The sequence below is a fragment of the Notamacropus eugenii genome, chromosome 1 (genome assembly GCF_028372415.1).
Source record: "Notamacropus eugenii isolate mMacEug1 chromosome 1, mMacEug1.pri_v2, whole genome shotgun sequence".
Lineage (NCBI taxonomy): Eukaryota > Metazoa > Chordata > Mammalia > Diprotodontia > Macropodidae > Notamacropus > Notamacropus eugenii.
The window spans coordinates 39,531,639-39,554,877 of record NC_092872.1 but is presented as its reverse complement, the minus strand read 5'-3'; the positions used below and the strand labels follow the sequence as shown (position 1 = coordinate 39,554,877).

General features: G+C 34.2%; 1 protein-coding gene across 4 annotated transcripts in view; it reads left to right on the top strand.

Annotated features, from left to right (window-relative positions):
- JAK2 (Janus kinase 2) overlaps positions 1 to 23,239 on the top strand; it is a 136,777-nt gene that overhangs the window by 74,234 nt on the left and 39,304 nt on the right. For 3 of the 4 annotated variants that reach the window (XM_072597285.1, XM_072597304.1, XM_072597293.1), the window contains exons 6-10: positions 2,091 to 2,236; positions 12,515 to 12,836; positions 13,738 to 13,857; positions 21,663 to 21,820; positions 22,918 to 23,029. In XM_072597285.1, coding sequence (XP_072453386.1) covers positions 2,091 to 2,236; positions 12,515 to 12,836; positions 13,738 to 13,857; positions 21,663 to 21,820; positions 22,918 to 23,029 — 858 coding nt within the window. Of the gene's footprint in view, positions 1 to 2,090; positions 2,237 to 12,514; positions 12,837 to 13,737; positions 13,858 to 21,662; positions 21,821 to 22,917; positions 23,030 to 23,239 lie in introns of those variants that run through there. The other variant, XM_072597314.1, reaches the window with a different exon arrangement.

The following is a 23,239-nucleotide window of genomic DNA, read 5'->3' as shown; positions in this document are numbered from 1 at the left end:
CTAGGCCTAGCACTCTGTTCAGTATCTCAGGTAGTTTTCTTTGCTGCCTGGCCTAATGTTTTGTCTTTTCTTAAGAGAGTGAGCTATCACTTACTTGTCTGATATTGGCCTGTACCTAGTTTCTGCTAAATTCCTGTCCAATTTTCCCAGCAATTTTTGTCAAAAGAGAAGTTCTTGTCCCCAGAGCTTGGATCTTTGGATTTATCAAATAGTAGATTACTATGGTCATTTACTACCATGCATTGGGTACATAATCCAGTCCACTGACCCACCACTCTATTTCTTAGCCAGTACCAGATTGTTCTGATGATTATTGCTTGTAATACAGTTTGAAATCTGGTAGGGCTAATCCACCTTCCTTCACATTTTTTTTTATCAGTTCCCTTGATATTCTTGACCTTTTATTCTTCCAAACAAATTTTGTAATTTCTTCTAGCTCTATTAAATAATTTTTGGTAGTTTGGTATGACACTGAATAAATAAATTAATTTAGGTAGAATTGTCATTTTTATTATATTGGCTGGGTCTACCCATGAACAATGAATATTTCTCTAATTGTTTAAATCTTTATTTGTGTTAAAAAGTTTTTTGTTATTGTGTTCATAGGGTTTATCTTGGCAGGTAGGCCAGTTTCTCTGTCTTTTCTTGCAGGATTTTGTTAGTAATATATAGAAATATGTAGAAATTTCTATATGTTAATGTGGGTTTATTTTATATCCTGCAACTCTGCTAAAATTGCTCATGGTTTCAACAGTTCTTTAGTTGATTCTCTAGGGTTCTTTAAATGTACCCATCACAACATCGGCAAAAAGGGATAGTTTTGTTTCCTCAGATAGTTTTTATTCCTTCAGCTTATTTTTTCTTTTCTTATTGTTATAGCTAACATTTTCAATACCATATTGAGCAAGAGTGATGATAATGGGCTTCTCACTTCACCCTGATTATATTGGGAATGCTTCTAGCTTATCCCTATTACACGTAATACTTGCTCTTGGTTTTAGATATAGATTTATCATTTTAAGAAGGCATATTCTTATGCTTTCAAGTGTTTTTTTAATAGTAACAAGGATTGTATTTTGTCAGAGGCTTTTTCTGTATCTGTTGAGATAATCACATGATTTTTGTTGTTTTGTTGTTGATGTCAATTATGCTGACAGTTGTCCTATTATCGAACCAATTTTACATTCTTGATATGAATTCCACCTGGGGATTGATATGATCTTTGATTATTGCATTTTACTGCTAGTATTTTTTAAAAAATTTGCATCAGTATTCATTAGGAAAATAGGCTTATCATTTTCTTTCTCCGTTTTTGCCTGGCTCAGGCAACAAAATCATATTTGTGTTCTAAAAGGAATTTTGGTAGGACTTTTTTACCTCATAGTATTATCTTGAGGACTAAGGTACATAAACCTTAAAGTAGTAAAAAAAAAAATGTGTACTGTAATTATGCAATGTATCCTGCTGTGTCTTGGAGTGACAAGTGTAAACATTAAGCAATAAGTTCTTTGAAAGCAAGGACTGAGTGTTTTACATTGTGGTACACTTTGTTGGGAGGCAGCATGGCAAAAGAGATAGAGTATTGGATTTGAAATCGGGAAGCGCCTGAGTTCAGATACTCCCTTCTAGGTATATGCAAACTATGGCCATAGACAAGTCACCACCTCTCTTAACCTCATTTATAAAATCATCAGAATAGATCATAGCACCTACCCCACAGATTTTGAAGATGAAATGGGAAAATATATGGAAAGAGCAAACCCTAAAGTTCTATGTAATTCTTAGCTGTTATTAATGCCTTGTACATTAGGTATCCAGTAAAATATTTAGTAAATGAATGCCATTTCAGCTTCACAAGTGTATGGATTAAATAAACTGTTTCTGTATTATTTTTGAAGCCCTATTTAAAATTATATGTTCTGCTGCTGAAATGAAAGACACATCACTGGAGCTTTATGGCAAAATTTTTAAAAAGCATTGGTACTGATTTTCCCCCTCACAGATACATATGTTCTTGGAGAATATGTTTTAGCTAACAGTATAACACTAGAACTACTGAAAGCATTTTTTCCTACCTTCTTATACTTCAGTGGCGGGATGATTTTGTTCACGGATGGATCAAAGTACCTGTGACTCATGAAACGCAGGAAGAATGTCTTGGGATGGCTGTCCTAGATATAATGAGAATAGCTAAAGAAAAGGATCAGACCCCACTGGCAGTCTATAACTCTACCAGGTAATTTGTTTTTTTGTTTGTTTGTTTGTTTGTTTTAGCACTTTAGTGTCATACATAAATAAAAACAGTAAATATTTTAGTATTTTGATTTTTAGGTCAATACCCAATACCAAATTTTATTATCATTTATAAAATAGTATGTCCTAAGAGAAATTATGAAAAAAGTCTCAAACTCGAAGTTTGGCTAGTTCTTTACATCTTTGTAATTTGATCAATATAATTACTCCATCAAAACAATTTACAGCCTCTCTATAATTTGGAAGGTTTGCTTTAACCAAAAAATTGAATGTGGAACTTGGTGGTGGGTTTCTCCAGACTTGCCTGCACTGGTTCTCTAACTGCAGGCATTCATTTTTTACTTGAAGCCTTCCCACTTTGGTAGGAGCAACCACAGCTTACATTCTGTTGATATAGCTTTCAGGAAATGAGTGTTACCACCCTACCTCAAAAGGGAGCAGGACTTTAGTGAAAAAAATCTTTATTAGCTTATCAAAATAATAAACGTGCTTCAGAGCATTTCATGTGCTCAGTGAATGTTTGTTCATAACTCATAGCAGAGCAGCTATATTCTCCTGTCAAGCCAGGAAGAACATCAAGAGAGAATTTCTTAAGATGAAGTTTTAAATGGCCAAATAAGTATAATATACTCTATGTAAGTCCACTTTGAAGCAAGCTATTTACTAAAACCCAAGGTATGAATGAATGAATGGCTGTTGGGACCCTGACCTTATTTTTATTTATACAACTTCTTTCAAGTTTAGAGACTGAAGTAAGCTGAAATGATACTGCCATTTTATTTGCCATCATAAACATCAAAGCATAGAAAATTTGACATATAAAAATGAATAAAATTCATTTTATTCTCTGAATATTTGACTCAGTAACCGTTATTCCTTCAGTAGCATCTTTCTACCATGCCTTTACATTCATAGTTTACTCTACATCCATTTTGTTCTTAGGCCTTTTTGATGCATATAGTTTTGGTTTGGGAGGGCTAGAAATCCTCACACCCTGATTCTCACTCCCTTTTTCCATTGCCAGAGACACCCCAGCTACAAGCTACAGAAGTTTGCTTGGGTTGTGAGACAGGACAGGACACCACATGTGTGTTGAGGGAATTGTGCAGCATTCCACCAACCCTGAGAAAAAGAACATAGCATCCAGCTGAGGCCAATTCTGACCACCCAAAAGTCGGTTGGACAGAGACCTAGTTTGGTGAATCGTTAATAGCCCAGTATAGGAGAATGCTGAGATGCTTTAAGATCCAGTCCCAAAGGAACACACCTTCAGAGGAGGCAGTGTCAGAAAACAAATAGAGGGAAATCTAGGTGGGCAGGAAAGACAAATTAACAAGATTTTAAGAGGAATAAAACTCAAAGATCTTGACCATAAACAGATAAATCAACAAGGAAAACATTAAAAACAAAAGGAAATGTGCCTTCCAGATTTAGTAAACAAGATCAGGCATCTATAGTAAATACTGCAAAACAAAGGAAAATAATCCACTACTTGTTGAGACAGAGGTCCCTGTGGAATGTGAAAACATAGAATCACAACATGCTGTTTCTAAGTGGTTCAAAAGAGAAATGAGAGTTGTTAGAGCAGATTTTAAGTCCTGTATAGCAAAAACAAATGAGCATAATAGAAAAATTGGAATCGTTGATGGCACATTTCACCAAAGAAACAAAAGAGAGGACAGTAGATTGAGAATCTAATATGTAGATATGAAGAACAATATAGAAGACAAGCAAAAAACAATAATATTAAAGGAAAATAATTAAGCAAGCAAGCATACTGATCTCGAAGATAGAATGAGTAGGTACATTCTGAGGATTACAGAGCTCCCAGAAGAACATGAGAGGACAAAAGACTTTAACAACAATGCAAGAAGTAATAGAAGAGAACTGCCTAGAACTTCTGGACTAAAAACATGAAAAATCAATTGATGGAATTCATAGATCACCTCCAGAAGAAAAGAAAAAAAACCAAGGCTGCAAACACCAAGACACATAATGGTTAAATTTAACAATTCAGTTCAGAAACAGCAAGTTCTGGAAGTGATGAAAGAGGACCTTCAAATACAGAATAAAGGAAATTTGAATAATACAGGACTATTCTGTACTCCCCAGAAAATATGGGAGGAAATGAATAATGTGTTCTGTAGAGCACTGGAGCTCAGGGTGCTCCCCAACGCAACTTATCCTCCAAATCTGAGCTTAACCATAATTCAGAAAAAAAAGTGGATATTCAGTAACAAACATTTGAAATGTTTTTAGAAAGAAAACCAGAACTGAAGAAATTATTTTCTTCTTGAACACTGCAAGCAGCAGAAATGTAGGATGAATAAATACAGAAGCCCAGGACATCAACAGCAACAGAGTGGCCAATAAGAAACTTCTCTCTAAATGTAAACAAGGAGATGGGATGGAGGTAGAAGTCCACTGGAGGTAACAGTACAGAGGCAGGCCTAGATGTTATAAATATGACCTGGCAGTGCCCTGCCTACAGCTGAATCATTGTTTTTGTTCATGTGATACTACATTACAACATGGGAGGATACATGATAGGAGAAGAATGGAGAGGGGTAGAGAGGAATATGTGATGTGCTGGGGTCAGATCAAGGGCTAACAGTGAGACATAGGTGACCCCTATGATCTCAGGGAGAGAAGAGTGGGTGAGGAATAGGGAGGAAGGATTGAAAAAGAGGGAAGAGGAAAGAGACCTTATTTTGGTGGTAGGAGGGAATTCCACAGATAAATGTCCCTTTCTGTGAGGAGAAATGGTCTGTTTAGGGAAATGGGGACCCCATACTGGGTATGGCCTGGGGGATTTGGTTCTTGAAAATTTTACTCATCCTATCTTGATAGAGGGGAGTTGGAACTCCTGGGGGCAAGTGGAAGAACATGGACCCAAGGAGGAGTTTTTGAGGGAAATGTGAGAGGGGAGAAGATAACTAAAGGAGGATATGGATCAGTGGTAGACCATGTAATTGAAAACAGGAGGAGAAGGAGAGGCCCTACCATTAGGTGGTGTCCTTTCTGACACCTAAAATAATTGGCATTGTTCTGGGAATGAGGAATTATGTTATATTTGGAATTATAGTTCATATTAATTTATATTATTATTTTAATATTAATTCTATTAGTTTTGGAGTTAATATAGACCTTAATACAATAAAAATAATAATTGATTCAGAAACCACAGACTAAAGATACAGACCTAAACAGAAACTTAATGAAATCCTAAATAATAAGTAGGTCAGCAAATCATAGATAGAAACAGTTAACAATTATGTAAAAGAAAATAATGAAGAAATAACATACCAAAATTTTGAGATGCAACTAAAGTATTCCTTAGAGGGAAAATTATAACCTTACAATTACAATCATTCATTAACAAAATAGAAAAAAGATTAATGAACTGAATATGCATTTTAAAAATTTAGAAAATTTACAAATACACCACCCCAAAATAAGCAGAAAAGAGAAGATATTAAAAATTAGAAGACAAATAGATAAATTTGAAATGAAAAAATGTATAAATGATAATACTATAAGCTAGTTTTTTGAAAAGACTACTGAAATTGATAATTCCTTAGATAATCTGATTAAACAGAAGAGAGCAAAAGATTCTAATCAATAAAATAGCAAAAGAGCAAGATGAAATCTCAACAAAAAATAAACAGTCACAAAATATTATACACAGTTATGTGCTAAAAAATTAAAAATACAAAAGAAATAGAGAAATGCTTTAAAAAAATTGTTGGTTTCTATACTTCATAAGTTATTCTCAAAAATTGAGAAAGAACCATACCAAAATTCTATTTTGAGCCCAATATAGTCCTGATACTTGAACCAGGGAAGGATAAAACACAGAAAGAAAACTATAGGCCAATATCATTAATGAACATTGACTCAAATTATAAACAGAATCCTATCAGAGTACAGGAATTTATCCAAGAAATTCATTTTGTCCACATAGGATTTAGACAAGTGATGTCAGGTGGGTTCAACATAGGAAAATAATTAACAGAATCAATCATCTTACAAACCAAAACATCCCAAACCATATGAGCATCTTAATAGATGTAGAAAAAGCCTTTGACAAAGTATATCACTCCTTTTTAAAAAAAATATATGATTTATTTTTCAGTTCTCAACATTTACTTCCACAAGAATTTGAATTCAAAATTTTCTCCCCATCTCTCCCCACCCCTCACCCCAGGACAACATGCACCCATCCACCCCTTCCTCCAGTCTGTCCTCCCTTCCACCACCCGCACTTCTTCCAACCTCCTTCCCCTCTCTTTTCCTGTAGGGAAAAACAAATTTCTATACTCCATTGCCCCGTGTATCTTAATTTCCAGTTGCATGCTAAAACAATTTTTAACATTCATTACCAAAACTTTGAATTCCATATTCTTTCCCTCCCTTGCCACCTACCCCCATTGAGAAAACAAACAATTCACCATAGGTCGTACATGTGTAACAATCCAAAGCACTTCCATAATAGTCATGTTGTAAAAGACTAACCACATTTCCCTCTGTCCTATTTTGCCCTCAGTCTATTCCATTCTCTCCCCTGACCTGTTGTCCCACAATAGTGCTTGCTTCTGATTTTCCTGTTCCCCAGTTTACTATTCTTTGTGTTATCTTCCCTTTCCTATCCTCTTCCCCCCTGCCTTCCTGCATGATAAAATAGATTTCCATATCCAATTGAGTATGTTATTCCTCCTTAAGCCAAATCTCATGAGAGCAAGGTTCACTCGTTTTCTTTCATCTCCCCCCTCTTCCCCTCCATTGTAAAAGCCTCTTCTTCCCTCTTGCATGTGAGATTATTCACTACATTCAACCTCTCCTTTTCTCCTACTCCCAGTATATTCCATTCAACAGTAAGTTTTACTTTTTTTTTTTAGGTATTCTCCCTTCACATTCAGCTCAACATGTGCCCTCTGTCTGTATACATACACACATGTATATACACACATGTACATATACATACCTACAAATATATAATACACACATACAAACATACCCATACATGCCTACATATATATTCTATATTCCCTCTAACTACCCGAATGCTGAAAAAGGTCTCATGAGTTACAAATAACATCTTTCCATGTAGGAATGTAAACAGTTCAACTTTAATGAGTTCCTTAAAGCTTCTCGTTTCTGTTTGCCTTTTCATGTTTCTCTTGTTTCTTGTATTTGAAAGTCAGATTTTCTATTCTGCTCGGTATTTTCAACAAGAATGTTTGGAAGTCCTCTGTTTCATTGAAACTTCATATTTTTCCCTAAAGTATTACACTCAGTTTTGCAGGGTAGATGAGTCTTGATTTTAATCCTATCTCCTTTGACTTCTGGAATATCATATTCCAAACCCTTCGATCCCTTATTGTAGAAGCTGCTAATCAAGGGAGAGGCGTTTACTCCCTGGCCTGGCTTGCGGCTGAGATTCAGATCAGCTGCTCAGTTCCTCCAGGGGCTTTAGGTGGAGGTGGGGGGCACCACTCAGGACTGAGATTCAGATCAGTTGCTCAATTCCCCCAGGAACTTTATCCAACAGTGGATGCTGATTGCTGCCTGCCCTGCCACCATAGCCTCGGCCCCCAGCTGCTGCTGCCCCACCTGGGGCCAGAGCTAGGGGAGGACCTGCTCCCTTGTCATGGAAATGAAAGAGCCCTTTCACTGACCTTTGAAGCTGCCTTTGGTGCCTGTAGGTTGAGGGATCTGTGAACTGGGGCTGCTGCCACAGGAGACCCCCAAGGCTTGCTCTGGTCCTCCTCCTGGCTCTGTGCGGCCAAGGCTAGACTGGGCTCTGCTCTGCGTCCAGTGCAACAGACTCTTCCCATTGGCCTTCCAGGTCACCCTGGGCTGGAAATCTCCACTCCATTGTTCTGTGGCTTCTGCTGCTCCAGAATTTTTGAGAGTCTTTCTTTACAGGTATTTTATGGGTTGTGGAGGAAGAGTTAGAATATGTGCATCTTTCTGCTCTGCCATCTTGGCTCCACCCCCCTCGAAAATATGTTTTTTAGAAATGAGAGTTGAATAATTCTGAGAAATATAGAGGAATTTGCAAATAATTGAATTAGGGAATCAGGTAGTTTTATATGTATTGAAGCCAGGAATATTTTTAGAAAATTCCTGTTGACTAAGGATAGATAAATATGGGTAATGTGACTAGGCACCATTTTTTTCCTGGACTCTTTTTTTTTTTTTAAAGTAGGTTGGAGACAAATTTTGATGGATGTCATTTCCAGATTGCTTAGAGCAACTTCTATAGGAAAGCAGTAGTCAGCCACAGGACTTAAATAGACCTTTTTCCCCTTTCTTTCATTATTTAAAATGCTAATTCATTTAAGACAAGCCTCACTCTTCTCCCAAATGTGACAGAGGTCTAGGCTATCATTATAAGCATAGTTTCTCTACTATAAAAGCAACTTTTAAAGTCATGTCCCTAAGTTTACAACTGCCTTTTGGGGACCAACCCACCAAACAAGCAAGACTTTGCATTGAATTATTCCATCTTGGAGAGTCAGACACACACCTCTTCTTTTCTTAGCATATGTGAGATTTTAGTTTAAGTCAAGGTTCAAATTGGAAACAATATTGTGTAAATTTTATGTTGAATATGAGAAACAAGAAAAAGAGAGAGTGAAATAAAAACTCAACTGAAGGCATCTTCATCTCCATTTTGATATAGCTAAATGTTATACGCTAAGTTTTCTCTTTGAGTTTTTTCCAGAAGAATTGCTTTTTTTCTACAATTCTGTTATAAGATATGTTAATTACAAGTATTTCTTAGGTAACAAAGAGTTAGAGGTGTGAAATTGTATAAAAATTATTTGACCCATAATCATAGATTTAGACCTTTAAGGAACTGAGAGGCCAACTACTCCAACCCTCTCATTTTACAAATGAGAAAATTGCAGTCCAGGAAGATTAAATGACTAATCACTTAAGTAGCAAAGGGCAGAGATAGATTCCTGCAATGAACTAATACAGTAAGAGCATAAGACAGACAAATGATTATTTGGGTTTGGAAAAAAGAAATCTCTCCACTCTTCCCCTGGACTTTAATTTATCATATTAAAGGAATTCATGCTTCTGGTTTGGAGAGCTTTCCTTATTTTAAATTATATCTATTGCATCCATATTTTTCATCCAATATAGATCTTGATATCTGATTCTCGGAGCAGTCTCCCTCCTTTCTAAAGTACAGTGTTTGGCTTACAGTCTTCTTCTCTACCCCAGATGGACCAATTCACATCTCTACCAACAGTATATTAATTTGCCTGTTTTCCTGAAGCCCCTCCAACAATTATCATTTTCCTTTTAGTCATTGTTTACAATCTGACAGGTATAAGGCAGAACTTCCCAGTTACTTTAATTTGCATTTTTCTGATTATTAGTGATTTGAAACACTTTTTTATGTAATTAATAGCTTGGATTTCTTCTTTTGAAAACTGCATGTTTTTCTATTCTTTCCTTTGAACATTTATCTATTGCGGAATAACTCTAATTATAAATTTGAAACAAATATATATCTTGGAAACCAATCCTTTTTTAGAAAAACATAGTGTAAAAATAATTCCTCAATTTATTTTTCCTTTCTAATCTTAGCTACACTTTGCATAAAACTTTCCAATTTTATATAATCATGTTTGACGATTTTATCTTTTCTTATCCTGTCTGTTCTTTGTTTGGTCATGGATGAAGTCTTTCCCTATCATAAATCTGAAAGGTACTTTCTTTCTTGACACTCTAGTTTCTTTATGATATTACCTTTTATGTCTAAATCAACCATTTGGAGTTCATCTGTTTATGTGGTTTGATATGTTTGTTTATAACTAATTTCTAACCAAAGTCATTCTCATTTTTGTCAGATAGAAAGTCCTTACTCCAGGGGACCTTTGCGTTTATCCCACAGTACTATCTGTTTACATTTGAACATTGTATACTTAATCAGTTCTGCTGATGGACTTCTGTATTTTTTAGCCAGTGCCAAATATTTTTTATTATGATACTTTGTAATATATAGTTTGACACCCTAGTCCTAGTCCTGCCAGGCTCCCTTACTTCCCACTTTTCCCCCCATTATTTTCCTTGAGATTCTTCACCTTCACTTCCTCATGTTAAATTTTGTTATTATTTTTTCTACAGCTATAAAGTAATTCTTTGGTAATTTAATTGATGTGACACTGAATAAGTTATTTTAAGTAACATTATCATCTTTTTTATGGATTCAGCTGCTATTTATGAGCAGTTAACATTTCTTTCAGTATTTAGGTCTGCATTTCTACAAAACTTTATTTCTTTTCTGTCTCTACCACTTTCCTCACCACACACTCCCATTGAGAAAACAAAAAAAAACCTCTTTTACAAACATGTATAACCAAGAAAAATAAAATTTCTCACTGTCCTTGTTATAAAAAAAATGTCTCTCTCTGTACTGTTGAGTCCATCATCTCTTTATCAGGAGGTGGGCAACATATTTCATTATGAGTCCTCAGAAATTGTGGGTCATTGTGTTGAACAAGGTTCCTAAGATATATGTGCATGTGTATGTATACATGTATGTACATACACACAATTTAATAAACATTTATTAAGTGCTTACTATGTGCCAGATACAGGAAAGTATAAGCAGGGTGGGGGATCAGGATGCTAGAGGTATTACAACCATTTAGGACAGCAAATGCAAAGTGGAGTGAACTGAGTTCATTTTCTGCTCTCTGTGAAGGAAGGAAGTGGGAAGAGTTTTTATTGCACCCTCCTGAGGACTGAGGGAGTTAATGTTATTAAAGCTTGAGTGATCAGCTTGGTGGTGAGTTTAGAAGGGATGAACTTTTCCTGGGAGGTACATTTTGTTCATTCTGTGGAGTTGAAACCAGACGGGGCAGCAGATACAAAATGGAAGCATATTTTTCCTCTTTTTTGATCTCTTTGGGATATAGGCCTCCTAGTGGAATCTTTACATCAAAGGGTATGCATACACTCCTACAAAGTATAGGTATAGAAGGACTTAGTCTTAATATCACAAAAACCATCTATCTACAGTTCAGAGCAAGTATGCAACTGGAATTGCAAAACTTTTTCCAATAAATGTGAGAGTGAAGTAAAGTTGTCCACTCTCCCCAGTTATTTGATATAGTTCTGGAAAAGCAGTAGCAATATGAAGAGAAAGAAACTAAAAGCATAATAATAGGTAAAGAGTAAATGAAACTATTTCTTTTAACAAATAATATGATGGTGTATTTGGAAAATCATAGGGAATCAACAGATACCAACTGAGACAGTTTAAAGCTTCAGCAAAGTCGTGGGCTACAAAATAGATCCTCAAAAATCAGCAGCATTTCTGTATAATAACAAAACACAAGTAATAGAAAGAAATCCCATTCCAGATAATTAGAAAATGCAGAAAATATCTGACCTGCCATAAAATATTGACCTATATATCCCTCAGAAGGCCACAGCCCTCACTTTGAGGATCACTGCTTTAGAACAGTAACATCCATATTTGCAAGGCTGATTTTGAGAATATCATTAAGATGTTTTCATGTTGTAACAAGCTATAGCATTTCTATGACATTCCCAAAGTAATCTTTCTTTTCCTTATAATTAATCTACCATTTTAGCCTCTTTTCTTCTTCAGATATACTGTCACAAGTCCCCTTGTTATTAGCTCTCTATTTCTGCTTATGTAAACAAAAAAGATTTAGTGAACCCCTGGGTAACCAACGTAAGGACAAGACTTCGAGGATCAGGGAAAGGAATGTGTTTATTCATTATACTGTTTGTTAAATGCCTTTTCAAGCATTCATTTTTTTTACATGATTTCACAATAAATGTTTCTCTTGTTTATTCACCTTTTTCAGTGAAAATTAATTTGTTCCTAAAACGCTCTTTGACATTTGTTCTCAATTTCTGCTAGGAGCAGCAAAAGCTAGAATAAGAGTTGTATGTATTTTGTTGCTGTGAATGAGGAAATGTATATTGAGTATTATCATTTTAATTTTTCCTAGCATTATCATTCATCTTGTTATATGGCCTCACAGACATGAAGCTTTTTAAATTAGAAGTGTCCATATAACATGGTCCATTCTTTGTAGTCTATTTTTTATATTAGAAAAATCACAAGGTAGAAAAAGATAGCTCCCGTCTTACATGACACTTAAATATGCATTGCTTTTCGTGTAGTGCAGCTAGTGTTTCTCTGTTTCAATTTAGATTTACAAATCCTAATTAAATTTTTTTTGTATTTTTGTGTCACTAGCTACAAGACTTTCTTACCAAAATGTGTTCGAGCAAAGATCCAAGATTATCATATTTTGACACGAAAGCGAATAAGGTACAGATTCCGCAGATTTATTCAGCAGTTCAGCCAATGCAAAGCTACTGCCAGAAACTTGAAACTTAAATATCTTATAAATCTGGAAACTCTTCAGTCAGCCTTCTATTCAGAGCAATTTGAAGTAAAAGAACCTGGCAGAGGTCCTTCAGGTGAGGAGATTTTTGCAACCATTATAATAACTGGAAACGGTGGAATTCAGTGGTCACGAGGGAAACATAAAGACAGTGAGACCCTGACAGAACAGGTAATCCTTAATGATGTGTTCTCATTCTTTATTATTTTATATTGAATGACAGTCGGAAAAAAAGTAATTCTGATATTTTAGGCTTCTGTATTTCTTACCCTGGTAAACTCCCATTGAGGCCAATGGAAGTTTTGCTGTAGTAAACCTACAATAGTAGGGTCTGTGTCAGTAGTTTCTTTTTCATCATTACTGCATGGTTTTTAATTAGTTGTGTATTTCAAAGTACATATTTGCTATATTAACTTTGTTATGATCACTTTAGTTAAAAAGCTTAATTATATTAGGATTGATTAAAACCTTAAATGCAAAAGGCATAAACTGCTTGCTTTTTTTGTCTCTCTTTCATCTTTCCTTATTGATGCCAGAAGGGACAAGAATAAAACAAAATAGAATAGAGAAAAAGAATAAATGAAACCAGACAATTTTTATTTTTAATTGGCTTTATAGTAAAGAATTACTTGCTTAATGGCTATGAGGAATAAATCAGTCTTCCTTCTATATTTAGTTCATATTCTGGCTACCATTTGTTTTTAGAGAATTACAGGTTGTTTGAACAGAGATAATACTTTAATTTCTTATCTTAATGCTTTGGGAATTAAATTTCTAACTATCTAATGATATCTGTTGGTTCTACCTGTAATGGAGGCTTGCATTCAGAATGTTGTATTTCTGGCACAATAAAGTCAGAAACATGTTTTTTTTCTTAAACAAGAAAGTCCATTGTAATTTTGAGATTGCTAAGAGTAGAGAAAATATTTCAGTTGTTGTTGGGGTTATTTCATTTAATATCTTCTGAGTAATAAAAAATGAAACTTTAGAATTTTATCATCTTCCTAAGTTTTATTTTTGGACTAGTTCAATAAAGTTCACTTAATTTTTAAAATGTCAATATTAACTGCAGGATTTACAGATGTACTGTGACTTTCCTGATATTATTGATGTCAGCATTAAGCAAGCAAATCAAGAAGGTTCAAAGGAGAACAGAGTGGTGACTATCCATAAGCAAGACAGCAAGAATTTAGTAAGTTTTATTTTGATAACGTATGATTATTTGTTAATTATGTAATTAATTCACTTAACAGTTTATAAACAGTCCAAAAAAGTAATCATATGAGGCTCTTTTGAAATATAGATCTGTGGTCCAGTTTAATCTAAGATGTTTCCAGCTCAGTAATACTTACTTTATGGAAAGAAAAAAACATTTCATATGTTATATGAACACAAAGGGCAAACAGTTTCTGTGGCATCTAGCTGAGTACCAAGTACAAATAGGCCTTCTAATATACAAAGAAAAGAGGATCATATATGAAACTATGAACTTCTGATAGTGTTTAAGTGTATATAAATTTAACAGTATTAATAAAATGTGCATTCACTTGCTATGAATATGCTAGATATTTATGGGCCAATTCCAGGAGAGTTTGACAACTATGATCTAGACATTCTCACTTGTCCCATTTGTGGCCCATGCCACTTGCTAATGCACAGTGATCATCCAGGAACAGAGGTATGTAGTGGAACAATATTAATATTATATATCATTAATATTAATTAATATTAATAATATCATTAATATTATATATCTCATGGAACAATATTAATATTATATATCATCTTTCTCTTACTCCTTTATAAGGTTGCCATGGATTAAAGCTGAAACTGACATGTTTTGCGCTTTAACCCTAAATCTTGCTGGACAGCTCCACCTGAATGTCCTGAACTTCACACTAGAAACCTCTGAAAGGGAACTTTAATGTTTTTCCCCAGACTAACTTCCTTAGAGATGTCTTTGTTTCTGTCATTAGTGTTGCTATTTTTCATTCATTTCTTTATTTTTCCCTACATTCAGTCAATTACAAAATCTATTGATCCTTGGTAATGTTTTTTAAATTTGTCCCTGTCCCTTTCATTTTCACTCCCAAGATCATAATCCAGGGTTTCCCTGCTTCATAGTTGGACCATCCAAGCATTCTTCTAACTCTTAGAGTCTTCTTATCTCTTTCCCTCCTTGATTCAGTCTTTTGAATGCCAGCTTTATCATCCCAAAACATTGCTCTTTCATTCCTTTTGTTCAGAAATCTTCAGTTTATCTTAGTTTGCCACTCCTCCTCTTTATGACCCCCTTGCTCCAACCAAAATTCTGTTTTCCTTGCTGCCTGAACAGCTTTCCCCTTCTACCTTAATCGATTACTGCTCCCCTGAATTACTTAAGTAGCTGTTTTTTTTATTAACATTAACTGCCTGTAAGGAATTAAATCCCTCAGACACTTAGAATATGGTTCTTTGTGTTATTATTTGCTTTTTTGCATATTTACAAAATCATTGAAACCAGATTGTAAGCTCCCTTAGGACACTGTGGTATTGGGGATGCCCCTTTGTATATCCACTATCTAAGAGGACACATGGTAGCTGCTTCACAAATATTTGTTAATGAAAATGATTATCTTTTAAAATTGGATTTAATTACACATAGTAGATACTTAAATAATACTTGTTGATAGATTAGGTATGAGGCAACTAGGTGGCACTAGGTGGCACCTGGAGTCAGAAAGAGCTGAGTTCGAATGTGAATTCAGACACTACTGGCTCTGGGACACTGGGTGAGACACTTAGGTAAAGTGGGGATAATAACAGCTTCTGCCTAACAGGGTTGTTTTGAGGATAGAGAAAGATAATATCTGTAAAGCTCTTTGCAAGCCATAAATTGTATGTAAATGTCAGCAAATGATGTCTAATAATGGCATCCTTTCCCTTTTCTTTGGTAAAATGATAAGGAGTACACTCTTGCCCATGGAGTTTAAGCCATGCTATATGAAAATAATGATCAACAAAATTGAACAACATATTGAAAAACAAATCTAACATTAACATTAACATTATATTTGATGTTCCATACAGTAAACTCCCATGCCTGCAAGGGGAATAGCTTAAAGATGTATTATTATATCTCTTTTTTGAGACCAAGCTTTCTCTTTTGCAACATTTAGTTTGACTGTGTAGAATGGTAGTTTTGGGTTTTTTCCCCCCATCAGCACTGTTGGAGTTGTGTATATTATTTGCCTGGCTCTGCTTACTTAATTTTATATTAGTACATGCAAGTCTATAAAATTCTAGGATTCTGTGAAATAATTGCGTATACTTCGTAGCTGTAAACAAATTTCATGTGCATGTGAAAGTTGGGAATATTTTGTGGGTATCACTACATAACCACCATTGATTTCCTGAATCTTTTAGAAAGACAACAAAACATAACCAGATGATTTAATCATGTGGCACAGTGGGTGGTGTTTTCCCCGTCATTACTGATCTGTAGAATTTCAAGTTTCCTTTTTTCTAGCACTTTCCTGTGAAATCAGTGATAGGCCATGCTCAGACGGCAGAAGACTAGTCGTACAATTAAAGCAACTCTTCCTTCCTGAGCAAAATAGCTACAGCTTAAAAAAAAAGTATTTCATAAGATTTAATTGATTCCCCTTAAATAAATGTTTTCCTTTGTGAAAAGCATACATTCTGCCCACTCTTTTTCTAAGTTTAGGAAGACTAGTTTGGGATGCACATGTCGAGCCAGTTTGGTGGCAACAAGTGGTTCTAAAGCTCCCTTTCTTTGTTGTTACTGAGAAATATTTTTGTAGTTTTTTTCTTCTTCTGAGCACAGTTGAACTTACTGGACATGTTTGTTTTTTTCTGTTCTCTGATCTTTCAAGGCTACTTTGAATAAATTAGTTTCATTTCATTTTGACTACTTTCCCCAAATTTGGTCAATACTGTAATTTCTTTTTTACTCCTTTTGTCTTTTGGAAGGTATAATGGAAACCCTGATGACATACTTTTATACAAAAAGGAAATGAAGGAAGTCTTACAACATATTTCAGCTTAAAGCAATGTTACTTTTAAATGTGGATAGTCAATCTTATGCTAATAACAACTCACAATAAAATCTTAATAAATGTTTTATATCTCAGTCTATCCATATTAACCCACTATCTTCATTTTGTTAAATACAGCAATTGAAGCAGATGCCAAAACAAAAATAATTCAGTCAGTCAACAAGCAGTTATTAAGCTTTTATGAGCAAGGCATAAAGGCAAAATACAGTCCCTGTTTTTTACTAATAATATTTATTTTTCCCCAATTACATGTAAAAACAAGTTTTAGCATATTTTTTAAGTTTTGAGTTCCAAACTCTATTCCTTCCTCTTTCCCTTCCTCTCTCCCCGAGACAGTAAGCAATCTGATATAAATTATACATGTGCAATCACGTCAAACATTCCTATTTTTTTCTAGTGTGATGTGTAAATATATGTCAAGGAGATGAATACTTATAACAAATATATTTAAAAATTGAGCATTTCCTCTAGCAAGTAACCTCAGTTAACTACAAATCACTTTCAAAGACATGGCTATTCCTGAAAATATTTTTTGTACATTTTTGACAGTGGAAAAATCTTTTATATCTTTTCAAGGCAGACTTGCCTTTCATAAAGGTAGATGACAAAGTTGTATGATACCATTTTGGAGTAAAAAATTGTTTCACAGAAAGCACACCATAAGTGGAAAGATAGCCATATCAGAGAAGCCACATAATGGCTCAAGTTCCACATTTTTACTTCAGGCAAAAGTCTCAAATATTTCAGTTTATTATCTGAAGCTTGGAAAACAACGATAGTAATATAAAAGAAGCAAGTCAACAGAGTCTTTCTTATTTTGACATTCATACTTTCTTACATCTTTCGGGGAATGTTAGAGGTTTTTCATTACAGAGTTTGACACTTTGTTTCTGAGTCATACTGGAAGCACTATATTTCATTGCTCATTAGCATTTTCCTCTAAAATATTTCATTTTGTTCAGCTTTCCTTGAAAGAACAGCATACGTCATCTTTCTGATTTCTTATTCATCACCCAAAATGTGTGGTGCAACCTTTACAGAAACTCTCCTCACATTCAACTTTTCTTTCAGAATGAATATATTTTCCCTTGTCTAAATTTAAGTAGTTAACCACTATTCTTAAAATCAGTCACACACATGAACAAAATTTCTGACCTCAACATTTTAGTCAGTCATAACCACTTCATGCTCATTATGATGTATAGCTTTCCTTCCTATGCTACACTCAAGTTTTTTAAAATCATGTCAAGCATCTCACCTGCAGATTTACTTAATATAAAATTGATTCTTTTTTTTTTTTCTAAATGGGATCTACGTGTTTTATACCCATATGCTTCTATTCACTAGAGCTGCTATTAGCGTTTAAAAGTAACATTGATTAGAGAGGAAGCATAAAGTCTAACGAGACTGGGTTGGGGCCAGGTTGTATAGGGATTTAAAAGCCAAACAGAGGAATTTATATTTTATTCTACAGTCAATAGGAAGCCTCTGTATCTGGTTAAATAAGAGGATCACATAGACCTATACTTAAGGAAAATCACTTGTGTGTACCAGAGTGGTGGACTAGAGTGGACTGGAGATACTTGAAGCATGGAGCCCAATTAGGAGGTTATTGTGATAATCTAGGTAAGAGGTGATGAGGGTCCGACCTAAAATATTACCTGTGTGAGTGAAGAAAAGGTTCTGATGCAAGAGATGTTTGTGAAGGTGAAAAGAGTAAGATTTAGCAACTTGTTGGATACATAGAATGAGAGAGAGAAATTGAGAATCATGCCAAGATTACAAACCTGAGGCATTGGAAGGATGGTAGTGCTCTCATTAGAAATGGGGAAGTTTAGAAGAGGGGAGGATTTAGGCAGAAAGATGATTAATTTAGTTTTAGACATGTTGAGTTTAAGATGTCTCTGGGATATCCAGTTTGAAGTATCCAGGGGGTAATCAGTGATATTTGACTGAAACTCAGGGTAGAGAATTGGTCAGTATGTGTTGATCTTCTTAGAACTTCTTGTTATGACATGTTGTGTGTATGTATCCGTATATGTATATATGTGAGTTAGATTATTCAATGTCTTTAATGAATATCTTTCAAGTTATTGGCTTAGATTTCTTTATATTAAAGTATTCTTTGACATTTAGGAAATCCTCCTGATGATGATGCCATGTAAAAATGATTAGACTAAAAAGAAGTTATACTTTTAAAATAAAAATTGCCTAAAGCCTCAAAAATTTCTGCTGCTCTTTAATAAAAATTAAACTTAGCAATTTTCTTGGAGCCAAATATGATAGAATCAGTCAATCAGCAAGCATTTATTTAGCATCTACTATGTACCAGACACTAAAATATAAAAATGTATGTTCTCAGTTTCATAAATACAGCTGTGATGACAGAGTTTGAAAATAGTTTTTACTTTTTATGACACAGTAGAATAATTACATATAGAGTAGGACTTCTCCATTCTCATTAGAGAACATAACAGAGACAGCATTTTAGAAGTAGGAACTCTTGTGAAAAATATATATGTTTTATCTCCTCAATTAGATTAGTGTGTTTTATATCTTGAGAATACCTAATGCATTGCGCTCTCTCTCTCTCTCTCTCTCTCTGCGTCTCTCTTTCTCTCTTTTTCTCTCTTTCTCTCTCTCTACACACACACACACACACACACACACATGCAAATACTTACTCAAATACACACTCAAATACTGAATTTTAACTGAAATCACAGCATCCATTTTCTACTCTGGTACGTTATTAATAATGAGTGCTCTCATACTAGGCTTTTTGTGGTTAATGTTACTATCATGAAAGCCTGAAATGGCCAGGAATCTAGATAGTTAGTACTTCTCACAAAAACTAGAAGCTTGAGGGGATTTCCCTAGTATAGTAGGTAGATGTGACTCAGAAATACTATTTTGTGCAACTTGTAAAAACAACCTTTGAGATTTGATCATTTATGTCTTAATGCTTTTTTTTCCTACTCATTCATGCACTTATAAAACAATAACTTTGTAGAATTGGTAGATTATAACCCTGTAGATTAAGTGACAACCTAAAAAAAGAGAGCTACAAAAGAAATAGCAAATATTATTCTTATGAAGCATAAAATGAAATTCTGGTGATAATGTACATGTTTGGAATGACTAAGTGCCTAAAAAGTGGAGAGAAGAGGTATAGTCAGAGTCTGGTGGGGTTAATTTTTTTAGGATGATAGTTTTTAAAGGAGGTGGAGGACATGACTTGAGGAGAGGAAAGGGGAAGAACTTTTGGGAGAGAACTTTATGTAAATAAAGTAAGCTAATCATGAACAAGTGACGGTAAGCAGATTAGCCTGACCAGAGCAAGTGAAGTGCACTGGGGAGTGATGAAAAATGAAGTAGGAACATTTTCCTTTTAAAACAGACATAACAAAGGTCTTCTAGCAGCTGAGAGAACTTACTGTTGCCCTTTTAAGGTGCATTTTTCATCTGAGGATTTCCGAAGAAAAATTACAGGATTTCTCAAGTATTTGTGAGCTGTGAGGTTCTTTGCTTTTTTTTCTATAATTATTTCTGTAACTAGAGATTGAACAGTCTTTATGATTCTTTTAGAAATAAAAGTTAAGATTTGCATATTTGTATATACAAATATAACATTATATGCAACATTTTGGTAGCACTTACTGTGTGCCCAGCACTTTGCTAAGTGCTTTACCATGTTTATCCCTTTTGGTCCTCATAGCAAACTGTCTCCAGGCCTGATACTCTACCCACCATGGCACCTGCTGCTGTCAGCGTATTTATTGATTTTATCATATAAGTAATTTACCACTATCAATTTTGCAGCTTTTGTTTTCAATGATTTCTATTTAAAACATTTTGTGTGATTTTTTTTTTTTACTTTTAACTTAACAAATAGTTAAACCTCTTCCCTATCATTCTTTATAACTGAAACATGATTCTTCAGGGCTGCCAATATCACACACAGCCACACACCCACATCCACACACACACACACACACACACACACACACACACACACACACACACACTTTTTAAATTTTTTCATTTATCTGTCCCAATGATTTCATTGGTCAAGTGAACTCTCAGTCAGGAGCTTTCTCCACCATGAAGACTGATACTTCCTTGTATCTTAGCTTTAAAGAGTTTCTTAGTGGTATTAACAGATTAAGTCCCTTGCCCAAAGTCATCCAGCCAGCATTTATTAGAAAAGGGTCGTAATTGCAAATACATAAGGATATTCTAAAATGTTTTAGTTTTTTCATTTTAATGAACATTTATCAAATACCTACTTTGTTTTAGGTTATAGGAGAAAAACAAAATTTAGGTAAAATAAAGTCCTAACGTTCATGGAATTTACTTTGAATGGGGGGGATAGTAAAATATGTACAAATTATTAAATATAAAAGAGGAAATAATACCTGAGAAGTAAATTAGAGATGTGTAGAACAATGTGCTTTGTCTCCAAGGAATGCATAAAGCCAAAATATTGGAAGTATGAAGAGAGTAAAAGTGTTTGTAACATGAGAAAGTCATATTCATTGATGTTCCCCATTATTAGTGTTAAAGAAAAACTTATAATGTTGTCGTTCTAAGTCATATAAGGGAGCCACCTTGTAGGAACTGACATATGAAAGGAAGAAGAAACTATAGTCAGTAATCATAGTAATACTTTAGCATCTTCTTTGAAATATATTTCTGGAATGTTACATATAACATAATGGAATATTAAGTACCAATATGTATTAAGAAGCAGGTAACTTTTTGATGTATCTTTGCCTTCTATTAACATTTGATGCTATAATAAATCTAAATGTGCACAACTTTAAAAAATTGTATTGTTATTAGAACATACTATCTTTGTGTAAAATATCTAGTACACAGATTGTTCTTAAACAGTATTGCTAGGTATTCATTTTCTTTTCTACCTCATTGCTTTCAGGAAATTGAATTTCACTCATTGAGAGAAGCACTATCTTTTGTATCATTAATTGATGGATATTATAGATTAACTGCAGATGCACATCATTACCTCTGTAAAGAAGTAGCGCCCCCAACAGTTCTTGAAAATATCCAAAGCAATTGTCATGGTCCAATTTCGTAAGTAATGCACACTTTTTAAATGGGAGGGAAAAGGCCCACCAGGATACTTTGTACAGCAGAAATAATGACATTTTAACCCCAGTCAATATGCTCATAAAATTTTATTAGCTATCTAAATATCTTTTTTTTAATCACAGATCCTTTATGTAGTAGTAGCATAAAACAGTGAGAATCTAGTAACTTAAGATTTTTACCTTTCAATAGTACAAATGTGTTTTTTTAAATTTTTATTTAAAGTGCCAGTTTTATGTACAAACTATTTAAAAAAGAATAAAGTAAACATTCAAAACCTGCTTTGCAGCAAGCAGTGAGGCTGCCCTTTTTCCAACTATCTAAATATCTTTAAAGATACCCAACCTCTATGTCATAAGTAAATTTTCAAAAGAAATTTGTTTCTTTTAACTTGCTTCAGATTGTCAGTGGCAATATGGATATAGTTTTTCCTAAGACTATGAAACTATTTGAATTATTACAGTTATATACACCTGTACTATTATGTTAGTATGTGCCTTAGCATCAGTTACACAAACAGTTTTATGCCATCTTGACTTGGGAGGTAATCAAAAATAGATTAAGAAGGAGAATGCTCATTTTAAATATGGAATCATGATGAGAAGTCAGAAGACTTAAAGAAAATAAAATCATTGCTGTTGTTTCTGGCATATCTTTTCCACCCCAAAAGTCGTCAGGGTCCTTTTGTGCGTTTCCAAAGCAAAAGGAGCATCCCCAAGATTGGTTTGAACTCAGTATGAATAGTTAATAGGTTTTTTTTCATTAGAAAAATAACCTACAATCTTAAAGAATAAAGATTCTCAGCTTTTGGAAGGACCTTTAGTTTTATTTTTAAGTTTTTCATGATAAATATTTTGGTCCTACTATCCATAGTGATTCCTGTATTTGAAGTATATAAATGTAACAAAGGAAAAATCTGGTTTTGAAATGTGAATATATATAATGTATATATTTACGTACATACATACATATGTAGATGTGTTGTAGTAGTAGTAGTAGTAGTAGTGCTCATTGTCATCAGAGTTAATTGTACTTATAGTATTATTTTCTTGGTAAACAAACAACTTTTTCTTTATTTTCAGGATGGATTTTGCAATAAGTAAACTGAAGAAAGCAGGTAATCAGACTGGCCTCTATGTCCTTAGATGTAGCCCTAAGGACTTTAATACATATTTCCTCACTTTTGTTGTTGAGGTAAGTAGATTACTATGTTGATGAACTAGAATCCTGCTTATCAGAACAAGAAAGAGCTTACTTATTCCAAATATTTTTGCACATTTAACTGTATTCCTTAGTCTACAGACAAAATTGCAACCATCTTTTGGGTATAATAACTTGCATATTATTACTTGAACTCCCACTTTTAGTCTGCTGGGAATGGGAACACTTTTATTCTTCCAAGAT